This window comes from Colletotrichum gloeosporioides (genome assembly GCF_011800055.1).
Source record: "Colletotrichum gloeosporioides strain Lc1 chromosome Unknown consensus_44, whole genome shotgun sequence".
Lineage (NCBI taxonomy): Eukaryota > Fungi > Ascomycota > Sordariomycetes > Glomerellales > Glomerellaceae > Colletotrichum > Colletotrichum gloeosporioides.
Window position 1 is genome coordinate 45,964 of NW_025544689.1, and position 23,789 is coordinate 69,752.

The 23,789-nt window shown below is 54.9% G+C and overlaps 5 protein-coding genes across 5 annotated transcripts; 2 read left to right on the forward strand and 3 right to left on the reverse strand.

Moving 5' to 3' along the window:
- Positions 1-697: 697 nt before the first annotated feature.
- On the forward strand, positions 698-1,463 carry GCG54_00006270 (40S ribosomal protein S14; the record flags this gene model as incomplete). Its single annotated transcript, XM_045406279.1, has 4 exons — positions 698-764; positions 862-934; positions 1,094-1,254; positions 1,312-1,463. The coding sequence occupies 4 exons, from the start codon at positions 698-700 to the stop codon at positions 1,461-1,463; spliced, it is 453 nt and encodes a 150-aa protein (XP_045264486.1).
- A 445-nt stretch (positions 1,464-1,908) lies between these two features.
- Positions 1,909-5,392, reverse strand: GCG54_00006271 (DNA repair protein rhp26; the record flags this gene model as incomplete). Its single annotated transcript, XM_045406280.1, has 2 exons — positions 1,909-4,082; positions 4,135-5,392. The coding sequence occupies 2 exons, from the start codon at positions 5,390-5,392 to the stop codon at positions 1,909-1,911; spliced, it is 3,432 nt and encodes a 1,143-aa protein (XP_045264487.1).
- Positions 5,393-6,158: 766 nt separating this feature from the next.
- GCG54_00006272 (Ketoisovalerate reductase) lies at positions 6,159-7,457 on the forward strand (the record flags this gene model as incomplete). Its single annotated transcript, XM_045406281.1, has 1 exon — positions 6,159-7,457. The coding sequence occupies one exon, from the start codon at positions 6,159-6,161 to the stop codon at positions 7,455-7,457; it is 1,299 nt and encodes a 432-aa protein (XP_045264488.1).
- A 5,568-nt stretch (positions 7,458-13,025) lies between these two features.
- GCG54_00006273 (uncharacterized protein) lies at positions 13,026-13,687 on the reverse strand (the record flags this gene model as incomplete). Its single annotated transcript, XM_045406282.1, has 2 exons — positions 13,026-13,080; positions 13,152-13,687. The coding sequence occupies 2 exons, from the start codon at positions 13,685-13,687 to the stop codon at positions 13,026-13,028; spliced, it is 591 nt and encodes a 196-aa protein (XP_045264489.1).
- Positions 13,688-13,758: 71 nt separating this feature from the next.
- Positions 13,759-15,332, reverse strand: GCG54_00006274 (uncharacterized protein; the record flags this gene model as incomplete). The annotated part of the gene is made up of 3 exons (XM_045406283.1): positions 13,759-13,902; positions 13,971-14,961; positions 15,310-15,332. The coding sequence occupies 3 exons, from the start codon at positions 15,330-15,332 to the stop codon at positions 13,759-13,761; spliced, it is 1,158 nt and encodes a 385-aa protein (XP_045264490.1).
- Between the last annotated feature and the right edge of the window lie 8,457 nt (positions 15,333-23,789).

Consider the following 23,789-nt stretch of genomic DNA (forward strand, 5'->3'; position numbering starts at 1 on the left):
TGGTCGACGCCATCATGCGGCAATGATTTTCAGGGAGAACGAGTTACCGTTCATCCCCAACACCCCAGACAACATCTCTCAATCCGCAAGCCATGTTCCAGGTCATGAAGGAAGGAGGGAGAGGCCCGGGAGGGTTCGAGCTGACGAGACCCAGAGACTTCACGGCGAGGTGAAGCTCATGTTCTCCAGCGAGAGGACCACGACAATCTGCAAGACATCCAACAACACCAGGCACGCCCTCAAGAGGGGAGAGTGCTGCGTTCAGGGGCAATGGTGAACGTACGTAGCGGCGGCCATTGTGAAGGCGGGTTAGTATTTGTCGGCGGGTGTCGTCGAAAATTTGGTCGCTGGTCGGAAGAAGGAGAGGGGAGGAGGGAGAGGCGGGATCACGAAGATTATGAGCAGATTCTCCAATTGCAAAAATTGGGGCCAACCGCCACACGCAGGGGCCACACTCACAAAAATTTCACCCTACACCGCTGAAGGGCTGCTCGCTTAGGTAGGGTTTTCCACGGCACTAAGCCTGTTTCGGTGTTCTGCCGGCTGACACCGTCCAGCCCCGGTCAGGGCAGAAACGTCCACTTTTCGAGCGTCGGCCGCCTTGAGAAATTCTTGGTTGCGCGCATCGAGAGGAAAAAGAGCTTCTACCATTCCCGACTAACCACCACCGAAGCAATTCGCCAACACAGCAGTCACGATGCCTCCCAAGAAGCCCACCCGCCCTGCCCAGGAGAACATCTCCCTCGGACCCCAGGTCCGCGAGGGTAAGTCGTGAACTTTCCACTGTTTCGATGCCTGCGGGCGTCGCGGCGTCATAATTGCAAAAAAAGAGTGAAGACTGACATGGTACCCCGCCAACAGGTGAGCTCGTCTTCGGTGTTGCCCGCATCTTCGCCTCCTTCAACGACACCTTCGTCCACGTCACCGATCTCTCGTAGGTCTCTCCCACAAAGAAAGAAGTCAGTTGCGCGCCGTCGCAGAGCCGGAGAGGATTCTGGGTTTTCTACGCAGCTCGCGCGCCGCACAACTGATGGAAACAATGTCCCAAGAACTACTGGTGGTTCCAGATGGCTAACGTTCTGGGTGATTCCAGTGGCCGTGAGACCATCTGCCGTGTCACTGGTGGCATGAAGGTCAAGGCCGACCGTGACGAGTCCTCCCCCTACGCCGCCATGTTGGCTGCCCAGGACGTCGCTACCCGCTGCAAGGAGCTCGGCATCACTGCCCTCCACATCAAGATCCGTGCCACCGGTGGTAAGTTGTCCTCCTAAGCCTTGCCTCATAACAAACTCTGATCGTTCTGTCTTCCAGGTAACGGCACCAAGACCCCCGGCCCCGGTGCCCAGTCTGCCCTCCGTGCCCTGGCCCGTTCCGGCATGAAGATCGGCCGCATTGAGGACGTTACCCCCACGCCCTCCGACTCTACCCGCAGAAAGGGTGGTCGCCGTGGTCGCCGTCTCTGAGCGCCCGGTTGCTATCAATCGTCTGGGTGGCTCTGGGGCAGGAGTACTCGTTATTTGGTTTCTGGGTGGCATCGCGAAAAACGCGGGGAACGGCTTCTTAGCCTGGTCCCCATTCTACGCACTGTGACATGCCTTCTGCTGCGGGCGACAGTATCTATCGTAGACAGAATAGAAACTCGCCATATATGGCCTGAACTGAAGAGTAGCTCCTGAACTCTACCTGAGTCTGTGCAACATTACTGCGCCATTGCCAAAGTGAGACGTGAAGATTGTGCAAGGCCTCTGGTGTCTGGTTAAACGGATTCGGCCCTGATTTCTTGACGGATATCTAGTCTACCTAAGCTCTGATTTGTGTCTACCACGCTGACCCCAACTCCTGCTCAAAATGCAATTGACCCGAGTTTGCCCCTTTCTGGCGGCAGAATCAACGTATCTACTTGTTCCCTTAAAATCCGGGCTTGAGCGACCACATACCCCTGCCAGTGCTGGCTGTGCCTTTCTTGCTCAGGGTGGCGATCTTGTCGAGCGCAGACTTGAATTCGTCTGATTGTTTCGCCGTCTGACAATACGGGTTGAAGTGGTCTACCAACATCTTGCTGGGGACCTTGCCTCCGTGGCGCTTGATGAAGCTCTGGATTAGAAGAATGAAGTCCTTCTGCTTCAAGTTGCTGTTCGGTTTGCTCAGTCCTTGCCGATCGGCTAGGTTGTTCATCACGCCAGATGAACTAGGTCCTCCCCGTCGGCGATGGGCGCCAGGACGGCCTCCGTCACCAACTTCGCCAGTCCAGGTGACCGTCCCAATGGGAACGTTCCTTGCTTCCTCGCCGGCTCGGCGGAGATGGGCTGCAGCCTGGGCGGCCACCTTTCTGGCTTCGTGCTCGTTCATCGCCCTGTCGGCCTGCACCGGCTTCTTGCCGTTCATGATCTGATCGTGCTCGTAAGCGCTCTCCACGGACCGAGCAAATAGGTTCTCTGTCATGCGCTTCTCATCATGAACCTCCTTCTCTTCGTGGTACTCCTCCATTGCCACAACTCCGGAAAGCTTTCGGACGGTGTTGACTTCCGCGTCATCCGCCTTGCCTACAGACGAGATGGGCACGGCATCCTTTGACGGTTTGTCGTGCTGTATTTGAGCCTCTTCTTTGTTGAACTTGACCTCTGCTCCCTGGAAGATCTTGCTTCTGTCGGCGCTTGCCATGCTATGGCCGGCGTCGCCAAAACTGAAGAGGTCGTAGAGGTCAGATAAGTCAAAGTTGGCACGTTGTTTGGGATCCTTCAAGACCTTGTTGGTCATGAATTGCTTGAAGATTTGTCGGTGGTAGATCTTCTCCTCGATGGTCCCCGACGTCATCAACCGGTAGATAGCAACTGGCTTTGTTTGACCTAGTCGCCAAGCCCTCTCACGAGCCTGCATGTCGGTGGAGGGATTCCAGTCGGGATCATAAATGATGATGCGTGTTGCGCCCGTGAGATTGATACCCAAGCCTCCCGTCCTCGTCGTCAGCAGGAAAACATCGATGGATGGATCGTGGTTGAAGCGGTCAATCAAGGCCTGGCGCTGCTCGATGGGCGTGTCACCATCCATGCGAACGTAGCTCACGCCGTCCATTCTGCGGATGAACTTCTCAAGAATGTTGAGCATCAACTTGGTCTGGGAGAACAACAGCGTCTTATGTCCGAAACGCTTCCACATTGGCAAAAGCTCGTTCACCATCTGCATCTTGCCCGACTTTGCCGGGTCTCCCCAGTCATACTTCGAATCCCTCTTCAGACGATCATCCAGTAGGTCCGGATGGTTGCAGATCTTCCGTAGAATGTCGATCCCGTAGAGAGCCTTCCGTTTCCTCGTCATGATTTCGCCAACCGCGTCAGAGCTTATAAACCTAGTGTACGCCGTGAGCTGAGACTGCGTCAGCTTGCAGAATAAGACCTGCTCTGTCTTCTCTGGAAGATCCGATGCTACGTCGATCTTGAGACGCTGCAAAAGGTACTGGCTGATGGTTTCCTTCAAGGTCGTGGCGCATTTTTCAGCTGTCATGACCTGAAGGTTGGTTGCGTTCGCATAGCCGCCCTGTTTGATGGGGAGCTCGAATTGCGTCCGGAAGCTCACCAGCGTGCCTAGGCGCATTGGGAAGATGAAGTCGAAGAGAGACCAGAGTTCAGTCAGGTTGTTCTGGATTGGCGTGCCGGAGAGAATGACTCTGTTCACGGTATTCAGGTGCTTGCAAGCAACAGTGATTTCAGCGTTAGGGTTTCGGATTTTGTGGCCTTCATCAAGGATCGCATACCCCCATGAGTGCTGCAGAAGCTCTTCGTTGTAGGATTGCAGACCGGCGTATGTGGTTACGAGTACGTGGCCGTGCTTGACAACCCGATTGACGATCCTCCGGGCAGCGACACGGTTGGTACTTTCCCCACCATCATCCAGATCAGAATCATCCTCATGTTGATTCATCATGCCGCTGCCTGAAGAGTGCAAGATGGAGACTCTCAATGGAGGCCACCAACGGTGAAACTCGTTTACCCATTGCTTCATAACAGTCGCAGGAACAACCACAATGACGGGCTTGTCAAGCTTCTTGCTGTAGTGCAGTGCTGCTACCATGGCAATTGCTTGGACTTTGAAAGGATTAGCAGCAGGATCTTGTCACAGTGCCATTCCATAGCTTACCTGTCTTGCCCAACCCCATCTCATCGCCGATGATGCCACCTACGCCTTGTTCGTAAAGCTCCGCGAGCCAGTGAACTCCAGTCTTTTGGTATGCAAATAGAGATGGATGAATGTCGCCTGGCAATTTCAAGCCGTTACCAAAGACATGGTCAGGATGGTCAGGCGACGGCTTGAACCATTCTTCTTTTTCATCTTCGACCGGCTCCAGCCCATCAGCTTCGGCGCGTCGCCGCCGGGCTCTGCTTCGCCTCTTCACCCAGTCTGCTAGTCGTGATTTGTAATTGGACTCATTGCCATCGTCGACGCCAGCCAAGTCGACCTTTCCATCATCGGCCGCAGCGCCCGTAGCCTTCTTCTTTGATGGGCCTTTCCGTCGCTTGCGGCCAGTAGCCTCCTCTTCGCTCGTGTCAGAAGCATACTGGCTCTCTGCATCTGATACAGCGGCAGCCTCTGGCTCAAATTCTTCATCCGAGGCCTCTTGCTTCACCTTGCGCTTCTTTCTTGGCCGAAGGGAGAATTCATTCTCAACAGTTGCTGGAGCAGATGGCGCTTCGGGTTCTTCGGCAAAGCCCGGCATCCGCAGAACCTGGTGGGACTTTGGCTCTTCGTCGTCGCTTTGAAAGTCGTTCTCCGCTGCATCCTCTTCAGCTTCCGCAAGAGCGTCTGCAAGCTCGCCTTCGAAGCCAGGGGGTCGATCACCGCCAATATTCGCGAAGGGCGTGATCTTGCCGGTACGGACGAGATATTCGCGATTCGTCTCTCCAGGGAGTCTTCTAGACTTGGTCTTGGACGATTCGTCGACTGCCGCTGCAGCTTCTTCGCGCCTCCTCTCTATGCGGGCCTGAAAATCGGAAATGTCGTTGTTCACATCCTCAATCTCTTTGTCGAGCTTGTCGATTTGGGTCTGGATCTTCCGAGATTTGTACGGGTTGCGACGCTCTTTCTCAAGATTTTGGCGCTCCTTCGCTCTTTGATTCTGGAGCTTTTCTCTTGTGGTCTCGAGCTTTTCAATACGTTGTTGGTCCCTCTTTTCGTCGGCTTCCATCAATGCGGCATTTGCCTGTGCCGTGATGTCTCGTTCCAGATCATCCTGATCTCTGATGTCGGCTGTAATGTTCCGGAGAAAACTGGCCTCGTCGACCTCTTCCTTCATATCTGATGTTGCCGGAAGGTCATGAGAAGTGTTTTCACCAACACTGTTGCCCTCTTCGCCGGCCAGTCCGTTGCTTGAGACGACATCCTCAGTTTCGGAAGCCATGTTGAGCGTCAACGACCTTGAGATCCTGCGACGTGTTCTCGGTGAATTTGTCGACGACGAGATCCCTTGGTACTATCAGGCGAAAGATGTATCAGAGGCAGGCGCATTCGCGTTGAGAATATCTGGGAGCAGGCGCGGAGCGCGGATTCCTTGGCCGTCGAGGCGCTGTTGGGCAAAGCCGACGCAATGAGCTTGTCTGATGCAAGTCACCTGTCCCCCTGAGTGAGTTGCTCAATGCAGCCTGCAAGAGCGAGCCTGGCGCGTCGCTTCAGTGACTCTCATCGATCTTTCACAAAAAACCGATGACGCCACGGCAAGGCAGAAGCGAACTGGGCGCGTTGTCATGTGAGCAAGGATCTTAATTGCCCACAGGCAGGTTTGATTGGCTCATCGGAGTTAGATCGGCATCTTTGCCCGAGCGACAGGCAGCCACAGCCGTCGCAGTTTCCTCTAAGCTCCAGCCACATTATTAGGTCAGCAGCTGTTGAAGCACAGTAGGAATTTGTCTTTCTGAGGCAGCCGTTTTCACTGTACATCAGACAGATCTCCATCTTCCTCCATCCATCGTCGGCTACGCTATACCATCTGTTCCCGCCTGGCTTTGTTCACGACTCTCTCACCAGAGTCCTTCAGATTTCGACCGGCGGGGTGTTGCAAAAACACCTCCCCAGATATGATAGGCGGGAGAGTCTCAACGCGTCTGCTCTACACAGCGTCTTGGGCAGCATCACGGTCCTTTTCCAGAGCCCTGCACAACACTCCAAGAATGGTCCCCGAATGGCTCCAGACACTTCTGAGCACAAACAAGAGTGCGCCAAAGCTCTATGCCTGGAGACCGTCTGATATAGAGGATCCGACACTCTCTGCAAATCGGGCTAAGTTCGCAAGCTCTGAGCTTGTTCGTCAAGCCGACGAGTCACGGATCTATGTTCTTGGTGTGGGAAATCTCGGCGTCCTTTTTGCTACTTCGCTCGCGTCGCTACCAAACCCACCTGCTATCACGCTCGTTTTGCACAGAAAGGAACTTCTGCTCTCCTGGCAACAGGAACCGGGCCTCGAAATCACCAGAGGCGATGTGCTCCACAAGCATTCAGGATTCAACATCGAGTTGTGGTCCGAAGAACCACCACCTGGTCGCCAACCTCGCGAAGTTGCCAATGGGCAGAACATTCACAACCTCATCGTCACCACCAAGGCGGCTCAAGCTCTACCGGAAGTTGATCGCGTCCGTCGTTACCTCAATGGCGACTCCACGGTGGCTTTCGTCCAAAACGGCATGTGCAAAATGTGGCCACCGCACGGAACCACCTACAACTCGGAGCGCTATTCGCAGGACCAGCCAACCCAACACCCCAACTGGTTGGCTTGCGTGACAACGCATGGTGTTACTTCCGCAGGCCGCTTTAGAAGCGTGCACGCGTCCAAGGCGGATGTCAAGGTTGGCCCAGTCCTCTTGAGTACCAAGTCTCCCGAAAGCGCGACCTATCTCTCTGATGTTCTGGTTCGAGCACCACACCTCAATGGCACTTCTGTTGCGCGACATGATCTTTGGATCCTTCAACTGGAGAAGTTGGTGGTCAATTCCATCATTAATCCGCTCACCGCCATCCTCCGTTGCAAGAATGGAAAGCTGTTCGCGGAAGAGGGTAACATTATCGCACAATTAATGGACAGATTGCTACACGAAGCAAGCGGGGTACTCCGAGCTCTGGTTGCCGACAGCATCGCCACTTCGATTTTGAAAGCGACGCCAAATGCGGACCATGTAACAAGAGACAAAACAGTTTCCCCCGAGGACCTCCTGAAGCGCTTCTCTCATACTCGACTCAAGGAGATGCTCTACGAAGTCGGTCACAAAGTCAGGGAGAATACGAGTTCAATGCTGCAAGACGTTCGAGCTGGAAAGCAGACCGAAATTGACGAGTTCAACGGTTGGCTTGTCGAAACGGCAGCATACCTGGGAGGCAATTTGGATGTCACCAGTCACAAGATTCTGATCGATCTTGTGAAGAAAGGTGTCATTCTGGACACGGATTCGCTCAGTTCTCATTTCCCCCATTTGTGAGCCCCTGTGTGCCTTTTAGTGCCTGAGGAAACTCGCGACACTGGCTTCGCAAATCGCAGCTCAAACAGCACCCCCTATTCTGGCTCCAGCTAAGGTGTGCCACGACGTTTCTTCATATCCACAGGGCTCCCGTTGATCTTAACCCGCCCCCTTATGGTGTCTATCAAGACCCGCACTCTTTTGACACCAGGCATGACCATGTTGTCGAGCACTGGCTGCGACTCAGGGGAAGTCGATCGTGACCTCCCAGCGATGGTCCTGCCGCGTTCTTCTACGGATGGAGGGTTCAGGTTCTGTAGGGTTCAGGGACAGGGTGTCTGCAGAATGGCCAATCCATGAGCGGGGTGACCTTGTGCTTCTGAGCCGGTCGAGTGCTCACGAGCGATCTCAGGAGCAAAAGCGTCGCCCCGCCTTACTCTGCGAGCCGCCTCTGTACCCAGCCTCATGGCATTCCCGTCGCTCTAACGTGGCCGTCTCTCATCCACAGGCGCATTGTGACCAGCTGTCTTGGTCTTTGCAACCTTCACGGGAGGTGCTGGTTCAGGTGAGGGAGATTTTCCTCATTCGCCACGTTCGCTTACCTCCCGCCCCTTAACGGACCACGTTATAGTCACCATATTGCACTTGATATACCGGTATAACACCTTCAACTATTACGCCAACAGCGCAAGTACCTTTGGAATTCACCGGAATACTTGGGCCGGCAACTTGATTCCTGGAAAAGCGCCTCGTTTCCCACAGATTGGCACCCGCCGCTTACCCGATGTCGATGAAAACGGCGACGGAGCTTTACTGATAGAGAAACTGTGCGAGCTACCACACGTCGCTATACAATCGTTGCCATTTTGGAGGCATTGGAATTATTTGCCTGGCGCTCATCAAACATTTGTGTTTAATGGCAAACATCGGTCTTTTCCTTAATGGATCTCGGCATGTACTTGGCAGAGCAGAATCGATGGAGTCGGGACATTCGAAGATCTAGTCCAGTATCAATGAAATACCGGAATGAATCGAAGCGGTCGGCCGTCGGCTTTTTAATCTCAAACACGCGGACTATGCATTGATATCTGTGCATATCAAACTTCATATTCGGCCCCAAGGTGTGGAGCTCTAGCAGCAGGCCATCGGTTCGAAAGCCACTGGCAGCTCGATCTGAAGACGCACTGGATCTGGAAGCCATCTTGCTCAAAATCACGCCATTCATCTTATAGCGGCGCGACCTTGGACCTTGTGCAAGGTCCATGGAGCTTGCTTCTTCAACTGATACATGACAGACATGCGAACGACAGGTCGTTTAAGAAACAATCAATTACAAGCAGGGGACACTGACAACAAGATCACGACCAAGGGGGTCACCACCTCCGCGTCTTGATGTTGCTGTGGTTGCATTTGTAAGTCACTATCTAGGAAAACTTATCAGCGAAGCACAAGACAGTGTTGTGGAGAGACCGGCGGAGTCGCCAACGACATCTGCGATCCAATTTCATCAATTTGAATGGATCCAAGTTGTCTTACTGCGTCAATTCTCCGATTGGCCGGCAGGGGTGAAAAAACTCCGGTGCATATTTGACGGAGATTTTTGGCGATGCCTGTCTGATGGGTTCTCATCAGCCCAATGTGGAGACGTCGAACAACTTCAATTTAGAAGACATCAGGACCGGTCTACGCAATACCGAAGTCCAAGGCACAACACCGCCAAACATCCCGCAATACTTGAGAGCTCGCTTGCCATTATCCGGTTTCCTTGAGCAAATTTTTGTTGGCAAGCCAAGCCGTGGCCAAGGCCTGGGCCAGGTCAAGAAAAGGATGCAGTGTGGTTACATTGCAGAGCTGACCCGCATCGCGCCCACACGCAAGCGCCGCCGATGGGCAGGTCGTACGTTTTCCAAGCAACCAACAGTGCGGTCAAGTATTTTCAGGGAGTAAACATCCATCCTGCTCAACGGCCGAAGGCCTTCCGATCGGTTGCTGAAACCCTGAGTACACCCGGAGTCGGCTGGGTCCTCGGCTACGACCACGTCACTGAGCCGCTTGATCCAAGCTTTCCGGACTTGCGCACGGAGGAGTCGGCTGGTAAACCACCCAAACCATGGGTTCCCTGCCGTACAAATTTCGGGGTCCTGCCTTCGTCATGGCGCTCAACCGCAGCCGGCCGGGATGTACAACGACTGCGGCGGCTGGGAGCTTCAAAATATTTGTGTGGTCGTCGTCACCGTAAAATCTCGTATGGTTTGGCACGCTCACAGCTTTGCTCGGCCTGAACCATGGGGCGACGCGGTGCAAATATGATGGATAACGGTTCCTTGACCACTAAAACGGGACGATCCCTTGTCTGACGTCGGTCAAGCATCCCCCGGCTCCGCAACCGAGTCTCCTCACCGTCTGGCCCGGCAGTTCACACACAATGACCCATTATCAATCGCACACCATGAGTTTCACGTTTGGTGTATCATGCGAAGGCTTTTGCCAGTTGAGCATGAAGTTCGCGAACTACGTATTGACATTCGTCCGATCAGATTGCGAGCTGGCGAGGGGACCATTTCGCGCAGCTTCATGGGCCAGGAACAGAAAACGAAAAAAAAGCTTTTCTCCCAATTTATTTCGAACTCCTCGCATGAGACAAACGGCGATTCCCGTACGTCAAGTCCACCACTCCTCTGTTGACCCTCTTGTTTTGGCCTGCCTGATCTGCGCCATGCGACGCGTTTCTTGCGCCTCATCTTGTGGCTAAACGAGGTCACGGTCAACAAAGCTTATGCATCTAGATCGAAGGATACTCGACTTTGACTCTCGACCTTTGGAAGGGTCGAAGTTTCTGTACCGTGGTGCTGGAAAGACATCTTGTATGCTGGTCCCCCACATCCGGAAGGCGGCCTCCGGTTTGCACGTATCTTGAAGCTTAAACGCGATTTACTCAGAGTCCCGGCGTTGACAGTGAACACCACTACTGAAAAGGAGGGGGAGAGAGCATTTGGATGGATGGATGGATGTGACCATGCGTTTATGGAGCCGAGTCCCGATGACCGATTTACCACAGCTGGTCTTACCTCCTTAGGGCGCACTCTCGCACGCTCTCAGGTTCGAGCCTGGCGCCCCGATGCAGTGATCAGTATCACCTCGCATAGGGTAGCACGCGGGAACTTCTTTCAGCCAGGCTAACCTGTCATGTCACTGTCACCACAAGACGCGACTCACGACGCCCTCGCGTGCATGCACCGCATATCACAGCGATCTGCTTGTTGGGGAGAGAATAGAGGATGAAACCCTGTGGGAACCACGCGTATGACAACTTTTCCGAGTGGTTGACCGCTCCTTTTCTGCTGGCAAGCAGGCACAGGCTTTGTTTGGCCTTTCGGCGCCAGTGGCTGGGGTGTGCTCGCTGCCGCCGCCGCGCCCGGGAGATGACGGGCTAGGGGGGATATATCAGAATCCCGGTGCCATATAACACGCCTGGGCCGAGTGTTTCAACAACGGGGAGCCGCTGCCAAATCGGCCTTCATGGATGGACGCAGAGAAAAAGAGGACAGGAAAGACCTGCACGATGGACTTAATGGCGCATTATCAACTGGATCCCCTCTTGTGCGGGAGATCCAGATCATACGTCGGTCATCGTATGGACGGGCACAACAAGGTGCCAGGAAAAAGGGGACTTTGGGCAACAGGATCGGTCACGCCCGACACGGCACATGCGGAGCAGACGCCCACACTACGAACAATTCTCAAGCTGCCTTCCCTGTTCCACGGATCAGGTTCAGCACTCGCTCCAGGCCAGTATGCTTGCTTTTGGGCTCTCACATACGGGTTGCCTGCCCCGAGAGCCTGAGAGACAGAGCAACACTGTGCCGAGAAAGTAAAATACAGAGCCCCGAGTGCCATGCTATATGCTGCCTCGCTCTCGCCTCTCTGCGCAACTCCCGGGGTTGGGCCATTCAGTATCCATTCCTCTCTCTCAAATGGCCCCTCCCCTTTTGCTGGGCCGGTGGGCGATGACTAGGCCCCCCTTTCAACAATTACTCGGCAACTTTCTTTGGCATTTCAAACAAGCGCAAGCCTCGCGCCAGAGATAGAGTGCGAGGAAACAAAAATATAGAAAACCCGCCGATGTCAAAAAAGAGATCTGGCATGCGCGTCTCGCCTTGCGGTGGGCGTGTGAAACGCGGGCGGAGGCGCAATCAATCACAGACAAACGACCTCGCCTATCCCGCTTTAGCAACAAGCCCGTCACCCGTCAGTCTGCGATAACACACCCCGGGCCTTGTTTAGTTCCCCGGACTTTTTTTGACGTCTACCGTCGACGCAGAAGCGCACCTACATGACATGCCCGCCATTCCGCTCGCTCGCCAAGCCACACCTGCCACGTCCGCGCTAAGGTCAGGGCAAAAGAACTGTCGTAGGAGAGAGCGGACGGTCACTTTCCTGCGGCCGACTTTACCGTTACCTATCTCGGCAGTTTGTGCTGATTTGGGTAGTAATTTCTGGGAGGGGGCCGTTGCTTTTACAAGCCGCCTCAACTACCTACCTGCCACCTAATCGCCTTCCTACGAGCAAGACTTGCCGACCTGGTGTGTAACACAGGCAGCGGGGCGGAAGAGGGCACCGGAATGCATGACTTGCGTTGCCAACACCTGTGTGCCGCAGTGCGCCATATGCATGTCCTCTGTCTTGGTCACAAATCTGGATCGTGCTGTCATTTCTTTCCCCCTCCCCCCCCCCTCGTAAACTCGGAAGACGCATGCGAGGTTGTAATTTTCGCATTTTTGGGGAACTCTAACTCGAAATGACTCTAGCCTTGACGAACAGGATTCTGGGCCCAGAATACGCGGTACAATGCTACTTTTTGTCCACTTGGCGAGGCCGGCCACTCTCACCGTTGGACTGTAGCCTTTGATGTGGTTCCTCACGATTCAGGGCCCCGTTTCGTTGCGGATGATCTTTGGTCTAGAAGGAAGAGAATTGCGGTTCCGGTGCCCCCACCGATAATATGGGTTACGGTACCCCCGGTGGGAGGGTTCGAGTTCTAGCTTCTTTGATGGCCGCACGCAGAAAAGAATTTCGTCGCGCCCGGACGCGCGGATCATAGAAGCCGGACCCGTAAGAACGTACTTGTTAATATCACGATCCCTATTACAGCCCTGCCTGCGCGTCGAAAACGGTTTGGACCGGCACATTAGCCTGCCGTTGGTTTGTTTCACGGACTGGTAGGGCTGCCCGTCTCGTCGGTATTCGGCGATGATTTACACAACATGAGGCCATACACAACCCGCAGATCCACGTGGTCCAGGGAAGCTAGGGCTATTGCAAAGATTATTGAGCAAAGAAGTAGATTCGAAAAAAGAAGAACTGTTACGTAAACTACAAGATCTCGAAGAAAAAGAAGAAGTGAACAGAAAATCAAAAAGGGGGGTAACATGTGGAAATAAATGATTGTGTGGTGAGAACGAATCGAAGAAAATAAAGGGCGAAAACAGAAAGAAAAACGTCATCGTTGATGCTGAACCGCGCGTGTATGCAGAATGCTTCTCCCTCCCTTCCCCCCTTTTTTTTCCACCCACAAGACGCCACGCCATATTATGCGAAACCATCAACGCGCTCCCAAAGACGGGACACGCGCTGAAAGAATCTCCTGTATGGTGCAAAAAAGAGGTATGTCGTCTGTCGAGAAAGCAAGTCGTACGAAGGATGGGATGAACAAACAAAAAGGCCGTATATTGCGTAGTTCGGTGTGTGTGCCCCCCAAGTCTAATGTGTGTTGTGTCATGATTCGGAACCGTAAAAAAGAAGAAGTCGGTCGAAGGTGCGAAGTCGAAGGGTAAAAGGGTTGAATAAGGTAACCCGTGATGTCCGGGGGTATCTCTAGAATTAGGCGGAAGGGGAATCCAGCAAAAATGAAGCAAAAGGACTATGATTCCCTCGGCCGTGATCGAGGGGCAAGACATGCTGAAATCAAAGAGGCGATGTGCGGTTTGCGGTGTCAGGGCCTTCATCTCAGAGTAATGCTCGAAGGTCGGAGCTGGCGCAGGTCTTCGAACCCCTGCGTACTCCTTATTGTCGGTAGCCCAAGCTATTACAAGCAACGACGGCAGATTTATCGTAGACTCTCGCGTCCTCCCGACAGTCCGCGTGATTATCAGAGTGCGGTGTTCGGAGGAGTCGGTCTGAATGCTCTGGTTGGGCCATGTCGCTCCATGTCGCGTAATGGAGATCATCGCTGAAGGCAAGCTCCTCTTCATCACTGAAGCTGCTGCGTGTAGATGGTGTCTCCAGCCGGGGGCTCAGTTGCTCCCGGTGGAGACATTGAATGCTATAAAGGAGCACCCATACCACCCATCAACTCCTGGGCGCGCTCGCGGCAAGCGGCAGGGGTGAAGCCGGTCCCGACTTTGTTGGCCACAATGCGCCATTTCTCATTCTCGTAGTCTTGAAGTGCAGTGCGAAGCTTTTGGTCCTAAGCCAAGAGGAAGATTAGAATGCGTACTGGGCCATAGATTCGATGTCAATACAAGGGTAACATACCGTCTCGTCGGTCCATTGGGTTGTCTTAGCTTTCAGCTTCGTGCAGTAGCGCACTTGCAAGGTTCCAGATGATCGACCAGGGAAAAAGTCGGCGATTTGTTTCCAGGTAAGGGATTTGTTCTCCTTGAGGTCGATCAGAAGTTGGTCGTCTTCAGGCGTGAACTTGAGCTTCGGCCCTCGCGGTCTCGGTGCTGGAGCGGGCATGCCAGCTTGTCCTACCACGCTTGGAGCGCCGCCTCTATCCCCGCCATCTCCATCGCGCCTCATTAGCTTAGAAGGGGGCCCTGTGTCAGGAAGTCGATGATGGTGGTGCGTAGGAGGTTGTACTTGAACTCCTTGCCCGTAACCAGTTCCCAGTGGTGTCTGTTGCATGCTTTCGAGGTCCGTCTGCTCCAGATCCGGGATTCCAGGCACGGAAAGGTCGAGGTCATCAGGTCTGGGTCTCTTTGGGGCTCCGTGCGGCGCGTGGGACTGGGTGGGCGTTGTCATCGAGGGATACAGAGGAGCAACCACAGGACCCGGAGCACCATAATGAGGCGGGCCAAGATGTCTGGCATGCCCCATCTGGTGCGCCGGATCCATTAGTACCTGGTGGGAGTGGTGAGGATGGTGCTGCTGCATTCCCGGATGGTGGGAATGGTGGCTCGGGGACGGATCATGGAGTGTGGGCGTGTGTTGGGCGCCATGGTGAATGGAGCTCCTATGATGCTGCTGATGGGATGGCGTCGTGTCATAACCATGCTGCTGCTGACTCTGCTCGCCCGGATGCGACTCCTGTGCAGAGTAATCGACATTGTAGTCCCCTACTCGGTAGTTGCCCGCCAGTGTGCCTCCAATACATGGGTTCCGCCAGAGCGAACCGCTCTGGACGGTCGCCGGGCTCTGAAGTGAAAGAATTGGTTGAGCGAATGCCCTCTCGGGCGGCGTCGGGAGAGGGGAGGGTTGTTGGTGCGACGTTGCGGGGTCGCGAGCTGGGTGGAAGTCTCTCAAACTGCGATCCTGTGACAGCGCTATGGTGTCGCCGTGATGAGACCTCCCGTCCAAAGTCAACGAACATTCGTGCCCAGGCGGTGTGGAGAGAATGGTCGCGGTTGGGTGCGGAATCTCGGGAGAAGGGTATTGTGGAATTTTGAGAGATTGTTGGCGGTCGCCGGTGATTGCAGTGGTTGATGCTGGTGCTGATGCTGATGATGACGGAGACTGGAAGAGACAAGTCCCGAGTTGGTGGTGTTGCCGTCTTGTAGAATTAGTCTCCTCGTTGGTGGAGAGCTGTCTGACTACACGGCCAGACGGATGGGTTCCCTTTGGCTGGCGTAAGGTGGGAAAAAATTATTAAGACGAAATAGAAGTCGAGGTAACCATGCTACCCTTTTTGAACTGGTTGTTGCCACGCGCTGTTTAAGCTCACGGGATCTTCCCTTGACTTATTATAAATCCCGTTGGCCCTGGACAGCTAATATAGTGATGAAGGGGTCAAAAGAGAGAAAGCGCGGACGTGGGCAAGGGCTGCATTATATCGTCCGATGTGCCTTATCGAAAAGAGGAATAGAGGGCTGTGTGGGTTCCAGTCTGTCTGGTCCCGTCTGGGGGTCTGGTCGGTTGAGGCAAGGCAAGGTAAGGGAAGACAAGGGAAGGGGACCGGGCAAGAGAGGAGTCTTCCGAGTGACTGAGTGCGAGGTAGGTAGGAGAACGAGGGACGGAGGGCCAAGGGTAGTAGGTATGGTATGCACAGGGTGTGAGGCAAAAGAAAAAGGGTACATTGACTACCGCCGCTTTTGTTCCCGAGTTAAAGCACATTGTAAGCGATTCGCCATGTGCGAGACGTATTCTGTTCCTGAGTAGGTTGCGGAGACTCAAGTTAACCTTGCCCAGTGATGACGGTAGCATAATTTGGGGATCTTATGCCATGGGTTTCGCTGCCGGATATAGAAGCAGGAGTGCCCCCGGCCGGCTCTGATGATGCAACGAGCGAGGGGTGGGCATGACAGCAGACAGCTTAGAACAGTTGACAGACAGGGTACCCGGGGGCCAGGTCTGAACAATTTCGTAACTCTAAGAAGCCCCCAGATAACTTCGATCAAATCCTGGAAGGAAGGCTAGGCGACCCAGACAGCAGAGAGGTCTGGAAAAACGCATGGAAGGAATCAAAACACCTTCAGTCGAATGAGGGATAGAAGCTGAAACGAGCCCTACCATGCGCTGGCTGGTTGGGAAGACCATGACAAGTGAAGTTCTGAGAAGAAGGCCGCCCATGTTGCTCGGTCCCCTGCTTCACTGAGGGGATGTGCACGCTGAGAGGAGAGGAAGCGAGAGGTCAGGAAAGAGAGAGGGAAAAAAAAAAACAGTCCCAGGGGTGGCAGCTCTTGGCCCAAGGCAGTTGACTTGGTGTGTGGGTGGTGCGTATGTGCGGGAGCTTGAGTCCCTGGACCTCCTCCCCCCGGTCGGCCTTGACCAGGGTGTTTTCTTCGGGTGAGGACCAGCAGTGAACAGCGCAACTTGAACAACTCTGCCCATTTTGGCCAGTGCAGTGGAGCCGGTCGGGGGGCAAACAGCAGGTTTTGGGAAAGAAAAATGGCTGGGTGAGCGCTGAGAAGTCATGCCTTGGCCCTGAAGGGGGTATATCTGAGGCAGGGAGGGTATAGCAGAACCGTGAAGAGAAATCGCCGCTCTGGTATGCGATAGGGCCAGCAACACGGTAAGGTTGCAACAGCCACTCGTCCTAGTGGGCAGATTGCCGAGGGGTAAAAACCAGGGACTGCCGGGTGGGAAAGAAGAAGAAAAACCACGGCCGGCAGACAAGGCCGGGCCTTTTCGACGTCGAATGCTGGATCGACCCTGTGGTTTTCTCTGGCCCTGATCTCCAGTGCCGCCAGTTGGGGCTTGTGGCCTGCTTTCACCCCTCAGACTCCCGGCCAAAAACTCGGGAGCGACTCGGAAGTCAACGTCAGTGGTCCCAGGAGGCATGCGACCCCGGTTGACACAAGATGAAGTCGACCGCAGCAGGGGGATTTGCGTTCCAAAGATGAGAAACGTCGTGACTCTTCGGTCTTCGCCTCCATGGCGAAGCATTCGAATCTGGCAGGTCAGGGCGGCAGATGACCGTATGCAGAGCAGCGACTTGAGGTGTACAACTGTGAATGAAATTGGCCGAGATGAAGATGGCCGCGGCGCCACGGTTGAGGTTCTGCTTCGGCAATGCGGCGGCGGCGGCTGATGGACCTAACCACGCCCATGCGGGTTGCGGCGCGCGCGCGCGTCGTCGTCAAGATGGGATGGAGGGGAGGGTCGTCAAGACGAGACTAGTTAGCCTGTGGGGTAACACTTTTTTTGTGAAGAATTTTGGGAACTTGGGACGTGTGCGACTCGACGTCCAGGCCACACGATGGTGCCGTCGTCGAAACCATGGGATGATAGCCGTTCGCTCGACTTGACTATTCGTCTGTTTGCATGGGAAGCGCGCGCTGCCGCCGACCACGTGTGCTTGGCTGGCCCAACTCGACATATTGGTCGTCTCCACGGCCATGAAGGCATCCCAAGACCGCCGCACAGCAACGTACACGCGTGCTCACGCGGTTGCACCCACCCACCCGATGGAGAGCCAGCCGGGAATGTGGTGGGTGTAAGCAGATGCGGAAAAAAGAGAGAACCCCGGCTCTCGGCAATTAGGAGATTGTGCGACTCAATGCACATCCCGGGCTCTTGGTGCGTGAAGGTAAGCAAGTCATCATACAAGCAGCTGGTGGTCGTCTAGGACTGCATCGGCGCCTGGGCAAGAGGTACCGCGAAGTACCGTGTAGTCGAGCCAAGGTCAACAACTGCTGGCAAGGAAGGTTGGCTCGTCTCGACGAGGAGAGGGCCGAGCCAGTAGCAGGGGCGCTTGGACGAGAGAGGGCTGGGACGAAAAGTCGAAGAGGAGGGCTGATGAGGTAGGTAGGGCACTCGGACGGAGCACGGCGGAGGGCTGCCGCAGAGCTGGCGGTTGTGGTGCGGTCGAGTGTCTGGCGGTATCGCAGTGGTTCCGTGTGGGTTGCTGGTGGGCGAGAAGCCGGGCGAGTTGACTTTGTCGAGACATGATGGATCATGGGAGGGGGGTAGTTTTGAAGCTGGAGCAGGGGTCAGACGGGTATCGCATGAAGGAAACGCGTTTCACGCATACCTGGCAATTAAAAGATCAGTTATGCGACCCAGGGATCCCGGGCAATCTTTCTAGAAGGAGTGGGACTCCATTCTAGCGTCTGATCACCTTATTTCTTCGTCGTCAACCTTGAGGCTTGGAAGGTCCTTTTTTGCATTTTGGGGGTCCTCTGGGTTCGATGGAGGGTCTCAGCCGCGAATCGGAAAGCTGGGCAGTGGTCATATCGGTCGAGTCTGTGGGCACGGGGATGGTGATCAGACGCGGACGAGGGCTTGGAAGGGACGGAGTGGGTGACGACGCCGGCGACGATGGTGATGGGTGATGATGATGATGGGGGTGGTTCTGCTGGATGATGGTGGTGGTGGTGGAGATTTGCGACTGCAGGGCAGATGACCAGACCGGACCACTAAAGACCGGATGGACGAGAAAGGCAGAGTTCGACCGAGACAAGATGCCAGGATTGTGGAAACGAGCGGACGAGGGAACGGACGGAGTAAGGTCGACGAGGCGTCCGAAGATGGTGGTGGTGGTGGTGGTGATTATGATTGAACAAGGAGAGAGATTGCGAAATTTGCGAGAATTGAGACAGAGAATGCAATGAATGCACGTCTAAATTGAAGCTGGTGTTGGTCTCGAAATTGGTCGCATACAGAGAAGGACACACGGTGTGAGGTGGTGTGTGAGTGTGTGTGAGCGTGTGTCCCAGGTTACGATTTCGTCATGTCCAAGTCACTTTTGCGGCAACAAGATGTGGGAAGGTACCTTCTGCACCTGGCTTCTTACCTCGCCCGGCCCTACCTGCCCGTTACTTGGGACTTTGCAAAGAAGGTACGTAGGGGACTTGGGGACTTGGGGTGAGGTGGTGGTGGCCTTTGCGGCAGGTTCGGCTTCTTTCTCAAATCACGTCTCCTCGTAAAACTGCAATTGCGTTGGCGAGGATTGGAAACGTCCCGTCGTCAGGCAGGCGCGGACACAGTTCGCATTGAGAGCCAAGCCTCAGTCTGAAGACGAGGCAGGCACGTACCCGCGAGGGGGCCTTCCTTTCCCTTCCTAACCTTACAGTTACCTTACCCCAAATGCAGGTACCGCAATGGAAAGATCAGGAACAGGCAAGTGCGATGGGTTGACAGAAGATGGGTCCATCAGCAGCGAGTGGAGGCAATCCACATCGCTCCGGCCTGCCAACAGCACTCAGCGAAACGGAAACAAGAGGTCCAGAGCCATGATCCACCAGGTTCAGTGTTAGCGTTCACACTCAAAGCCCGTCCCCACAAACGGGTGGGCTGGGCCTTCCTCTTGTCGTAATTTTTTTCTCCTAGGTGCCGTCCTGCTCACGGAAACCCAGCATGCCGTTGTGGTGGCATGTCGTCAGTCGTCAGCCTCCCCCTTCTTACCATCGTCATGAAGGTCCATCGGGTTCCTGTTGGTCACCGTCCGACCATGAGGCCACCGGGCAGGAGGACCTTAAGGGGAGAAAAAGTTAGCAGGTACGCGGGCAGTGTCCGATGTCCGCTCCTACCTTACCTTGTCTTGATTGGATGTACAATGCAGGTGAGGTAAGGTAGGTAGGTAGGTACCTTTATCCGTACCAGCAGGCACCTGGCATCTGCCTCCTTCCTGCCTGAGGAAATGCAGTGAAAGTGAAAGCAGGAACAACCACAAGGCGCAGGAAGGCATCCGTACCTTTACAGAGTATCCGTACGAAGGCGATGCAATCTGATGGTTCCTTCCCGTTCGACACTAAACCGTTGTTGGGTAGTCGGCCAAGGAACCTAATACACCTTAATGGACCTTAGGTTGGCACTTGGTTGGGGTGTTCTCATCTCAATCTTACCCAACCTAACCGCAGTCGGCCCTCACCTCCTTCTCCTGCACTGCACAAGACAAGACAAGACAAGACAAGACCCAGGCACCAGGCCATCAGGCAGGCCTCCAAGCGGGCGCAGACTGCAGACGACAGGCCATTCATCAAAGTCTTCGGACTTGGGGGGATGGGATTCTCCAATTCTCCATCATACCCTCCTGCCATGCCTTGTCTCCTAAACAGGTCCGCCGCGACTGCTGCACTGCACGCTGCACCACGCTGCGCTGCATTGCATCTGCAGTCTACTGCCTTGCTCCCGCTCCCGCACTTTAGCTGCGCTGCACTGCACCACACCGGACATTGCACATGTCAGCTCCATGGACGGAAATCTCCATGCTTCCAGAAATCAGCCCCCAAAATCCATACCGTCCTTGGGTCTGTCTGCCCAGCCGTCCCAGCAGTTCGTCTTCGCCATCCTCGTCTCCCGCGCAAAACAGATTGATTATTGCCAATAACCGATCCACCTAAGACCCAAGATTACCCCGGTGCCCGCCAGATACCCTCCAGGTTTTCTTACCGGCGAGATCGCAATCTCAGTCCGAGGACCGACACTTCTTCGGGTTCACATTGCTTGCTTGCTCATCAACCAACGGCCTGACCGCCAGAAGAAACACCCCTTGCCGGCCACCCATCCATGCTCTCTTTATCCCTCATCCCTAGGGACTGCATGCATCGCATGGATTACATCTCGGCAGCTCGGCTCCAGCGTAGGACGCGGTGGGTAGTGCAAGATTGACAGCCACTTACAGTCCCATTACACGAAGGCGAGGTGCAGCCTGTTACAGAGTCTGCCTACTACGAGATACCTAACCTCGCGTTTTTTTCAGCTCGTCATCCACTTTCCGCGTCGACATTCCCTCAAACACCTGGCCGTGCCGACACTGCAGCACTTTCCGTCTTGGCTGCCCTTTACACTTTGGGCCTCTCACATTACACCTCCTGGGAACATCCTCCTTGACTCGTCTGAGGGCCCGAACTTGCCGCAAACCTTTTTCGTGCCCGTGAGTCCGGACCGTCAGTATACACCGGATGACAGCCGGCGCTGTGCCTGTACTTCAGGTACCATGTCAGGGACAGCGAACTACCTAACAATGACAACGTTGGTCTCACCTGAGGGACTGCTCCCCGGACTCGAGCCGAAGGCCTGCCGAGCTTCAAAAGGAGGGCATCATACGATCGAACTTTGCAGCGTGACAGCGACCCCCCTGCCTCGCCCTGCGAGCCTTCATGGGCTTGTGTCGCTTCAGCCCAAAGCTTGATGAACTTTCGTATTCTTGGCGGTTTGGGCCACTCGTCGCTCGGCGGAAGTCATCAAGCTCGAGGTGCCTTGCCTGCCCAGCGCGCCCAGCACACTGACACCGCCGAAATGAGCACCTAAACGCCGTGCCCTACCTCTTACGTTACATGCTTACCACTTCACTTTAGCTTACCGCCTACCAACACCCCGCATATTGCAACCATCAGACACTTGCCTCGGTAGTTTGTGCCACACCACAGAGCCGCTGCCGTGCATCGTCTGTCTCACAGGGCAGGTCTCACAAGTCATTGTCTTTCCAGGGTTCTGACCCATTCCCCGGGACCGGGTCGGCCGACCTCTCCTCTCCGCCCACCGGGCACCCCCACCAGGAAGAAGGAAGGGAAGAAAAAGTTCAAGGGCTTAATTGCTGCTGACCGGCTGGCTTTTTTGGAGAAGGCCGTTGGAGAAAGATCCAAGTAAAAGTAAGGTGGGAAGGGGTCCCTGATGCTGTCACAACTCACACTAAACCCGGTGGGTTTCTGCTGGACAACAGGTCAACCTTGAATTCCTGAGTAGCGCCGCCGCCGCTCTGATCGCACCTAGCCACCTTGCCAGCTTTCTAGTTCAAGGGACCTGGTCAGCCGTTTTCATCGTCGTCGAGGTTGAGGGTCCATTGGAAAAAAGCCCAGCCCTGTCGAAATTACACCGCTTCCCGCCCTCCACGTCTCCAACTGAACGTTAAACCAGTAAACGTGTCGCAACTTCTTCGGCGTCCCGATTCCGAGCGTCTCCTGAGATCCGCGACAGCCCCTCCCAACGACGTTTGATTTACCTTGCGCCACCTACGCTTTTGGGTCTGCCGACGAGCGAAGCGCCGCATCCAAGCCTCGCATTGGGTTTGGGAAGGAGAAAACGAGCAGACGATACGACAAAAGGACCAGGCCACGAAGAAGACGGCCAACTCCTGTCCTCGATCTCGTAACTGCCGGGTCCCCCTTCAACCCAGCCGCCAGAGCCAAAGCCATCTCCGGATCGCAGTGCTTCATCTCCACCCTCCAAGCGCAATAGTTCGTCCCGACTGGAGAGGTCGCCCGATCCAACGCATCTTGCTCCTCGCCCGACGGGGGTTGACCCAGAAGTCATTTCGACGTCTTCATGCGCCGTCCTGTGGCTCATTCAACAGACGCTCAATTGCGGCGTCGACTGGGCTGATCGCCAATCACGTCCCCGAAAACAGCCACATCTCCACGACCAAAAATATCCGCACCTTGCCACTTTTTTCTTCTGTTCCTTTTCGCGAACCCTTGTTCGTCCAACGACATTGCCAGGAAGAGCCCCCATTCCCGATGGCCTGGGCCAAGAGATACCCAACACGGAATGAATCGTCAATATCAGCCGCACCTTAAGCCCATCCCGACCCCATCTCCAAGGATGCAGCAGCTCGATGACGTTTCGTTCCATCGCCGCCACAACAGTACACAGACAAAAAGGCCCGAGAGACACGGAAACAGCCCCCTTTTTCCCATGCCAATATCACGACAACGCTGCCGACATATCGGCCATTATGACCCAATCTTCGTCAACAGACACGTTTGCCAATCTGCCGCCCCAGCTGCCAATATCCACAGGGCAGCTAGCCTCTCCGGAGTGATCCAGCACAGCGTTTCCATCGCATCGACCTTGAACATTGGAAACCGCACCGAAAGGGGAAGCCCTGTCTTAAACTCGCCCAGTCGCATTAATGCATGAAATCTCCAATTTGCGCGGGCCATCTACCCCGCTGAATCAGCGATTAGACTGCCCACCATCTTCAACGGCCTTCCCGCCGCCTTACCGTTTGCAGCCACTGTCGTCCGAAGATAGAAGAGACAGAGACATCGCTAGACACCAAAAAAGAACTCCAACGGTCGGGGCCGGTGTAGCGGCCGCGGATACACGGGGCACAGCAAAGGCCACCCACGATGAACGACGTCGACTCCACAGACGACGCAAAAAACCACGACTGACAGTCGTCACGCATGCAACTCCCTCCCTTCTAAGACCGCCGGGGTACCTGTTTTCAAGATGATCCCTTTCTTTCTCGGCACCCACCGTCCGTACCTGCATATCGTCCAGCCGCAAGCGAAGCAAGGCCCCCTGCCAACTTCTCCCAGATGAGAAGCTGCATGGAAGCCTTGGAACGAAAATCAGGAAGACCTTAGAAGTTTTGCCTCCCCTGATGTTCTATTCCAAGGCATCCACATCATCCGCCACCCCCGTGTTCTTCTACCTTGACCTGGTCATCTCGTGCCCCTCAATGACAAATTCCGGCAGTTTGGGCCCGGTCAAGAGTCAAACGGGGCTCTGCGTATGACGGGCGCCCGCGGAGGCAGCGTTCGTCTTCGCGTCAAGCGCAACTTCCTGCCAAAGTCATGACAGCTCATGACAGTTGTTGCTTGTTTTAGTGAACACCTGTTTGGCAACACGGAGGGGCCGTATAATGCCCTTCTCTATCATACTTTTTTGTGTTTCTATTATTGCTGCCTTCAACATCGCCAACCCCGTCTTCAAATCTCGTTCGCGTGCCCTCGGGCATCCCCATCC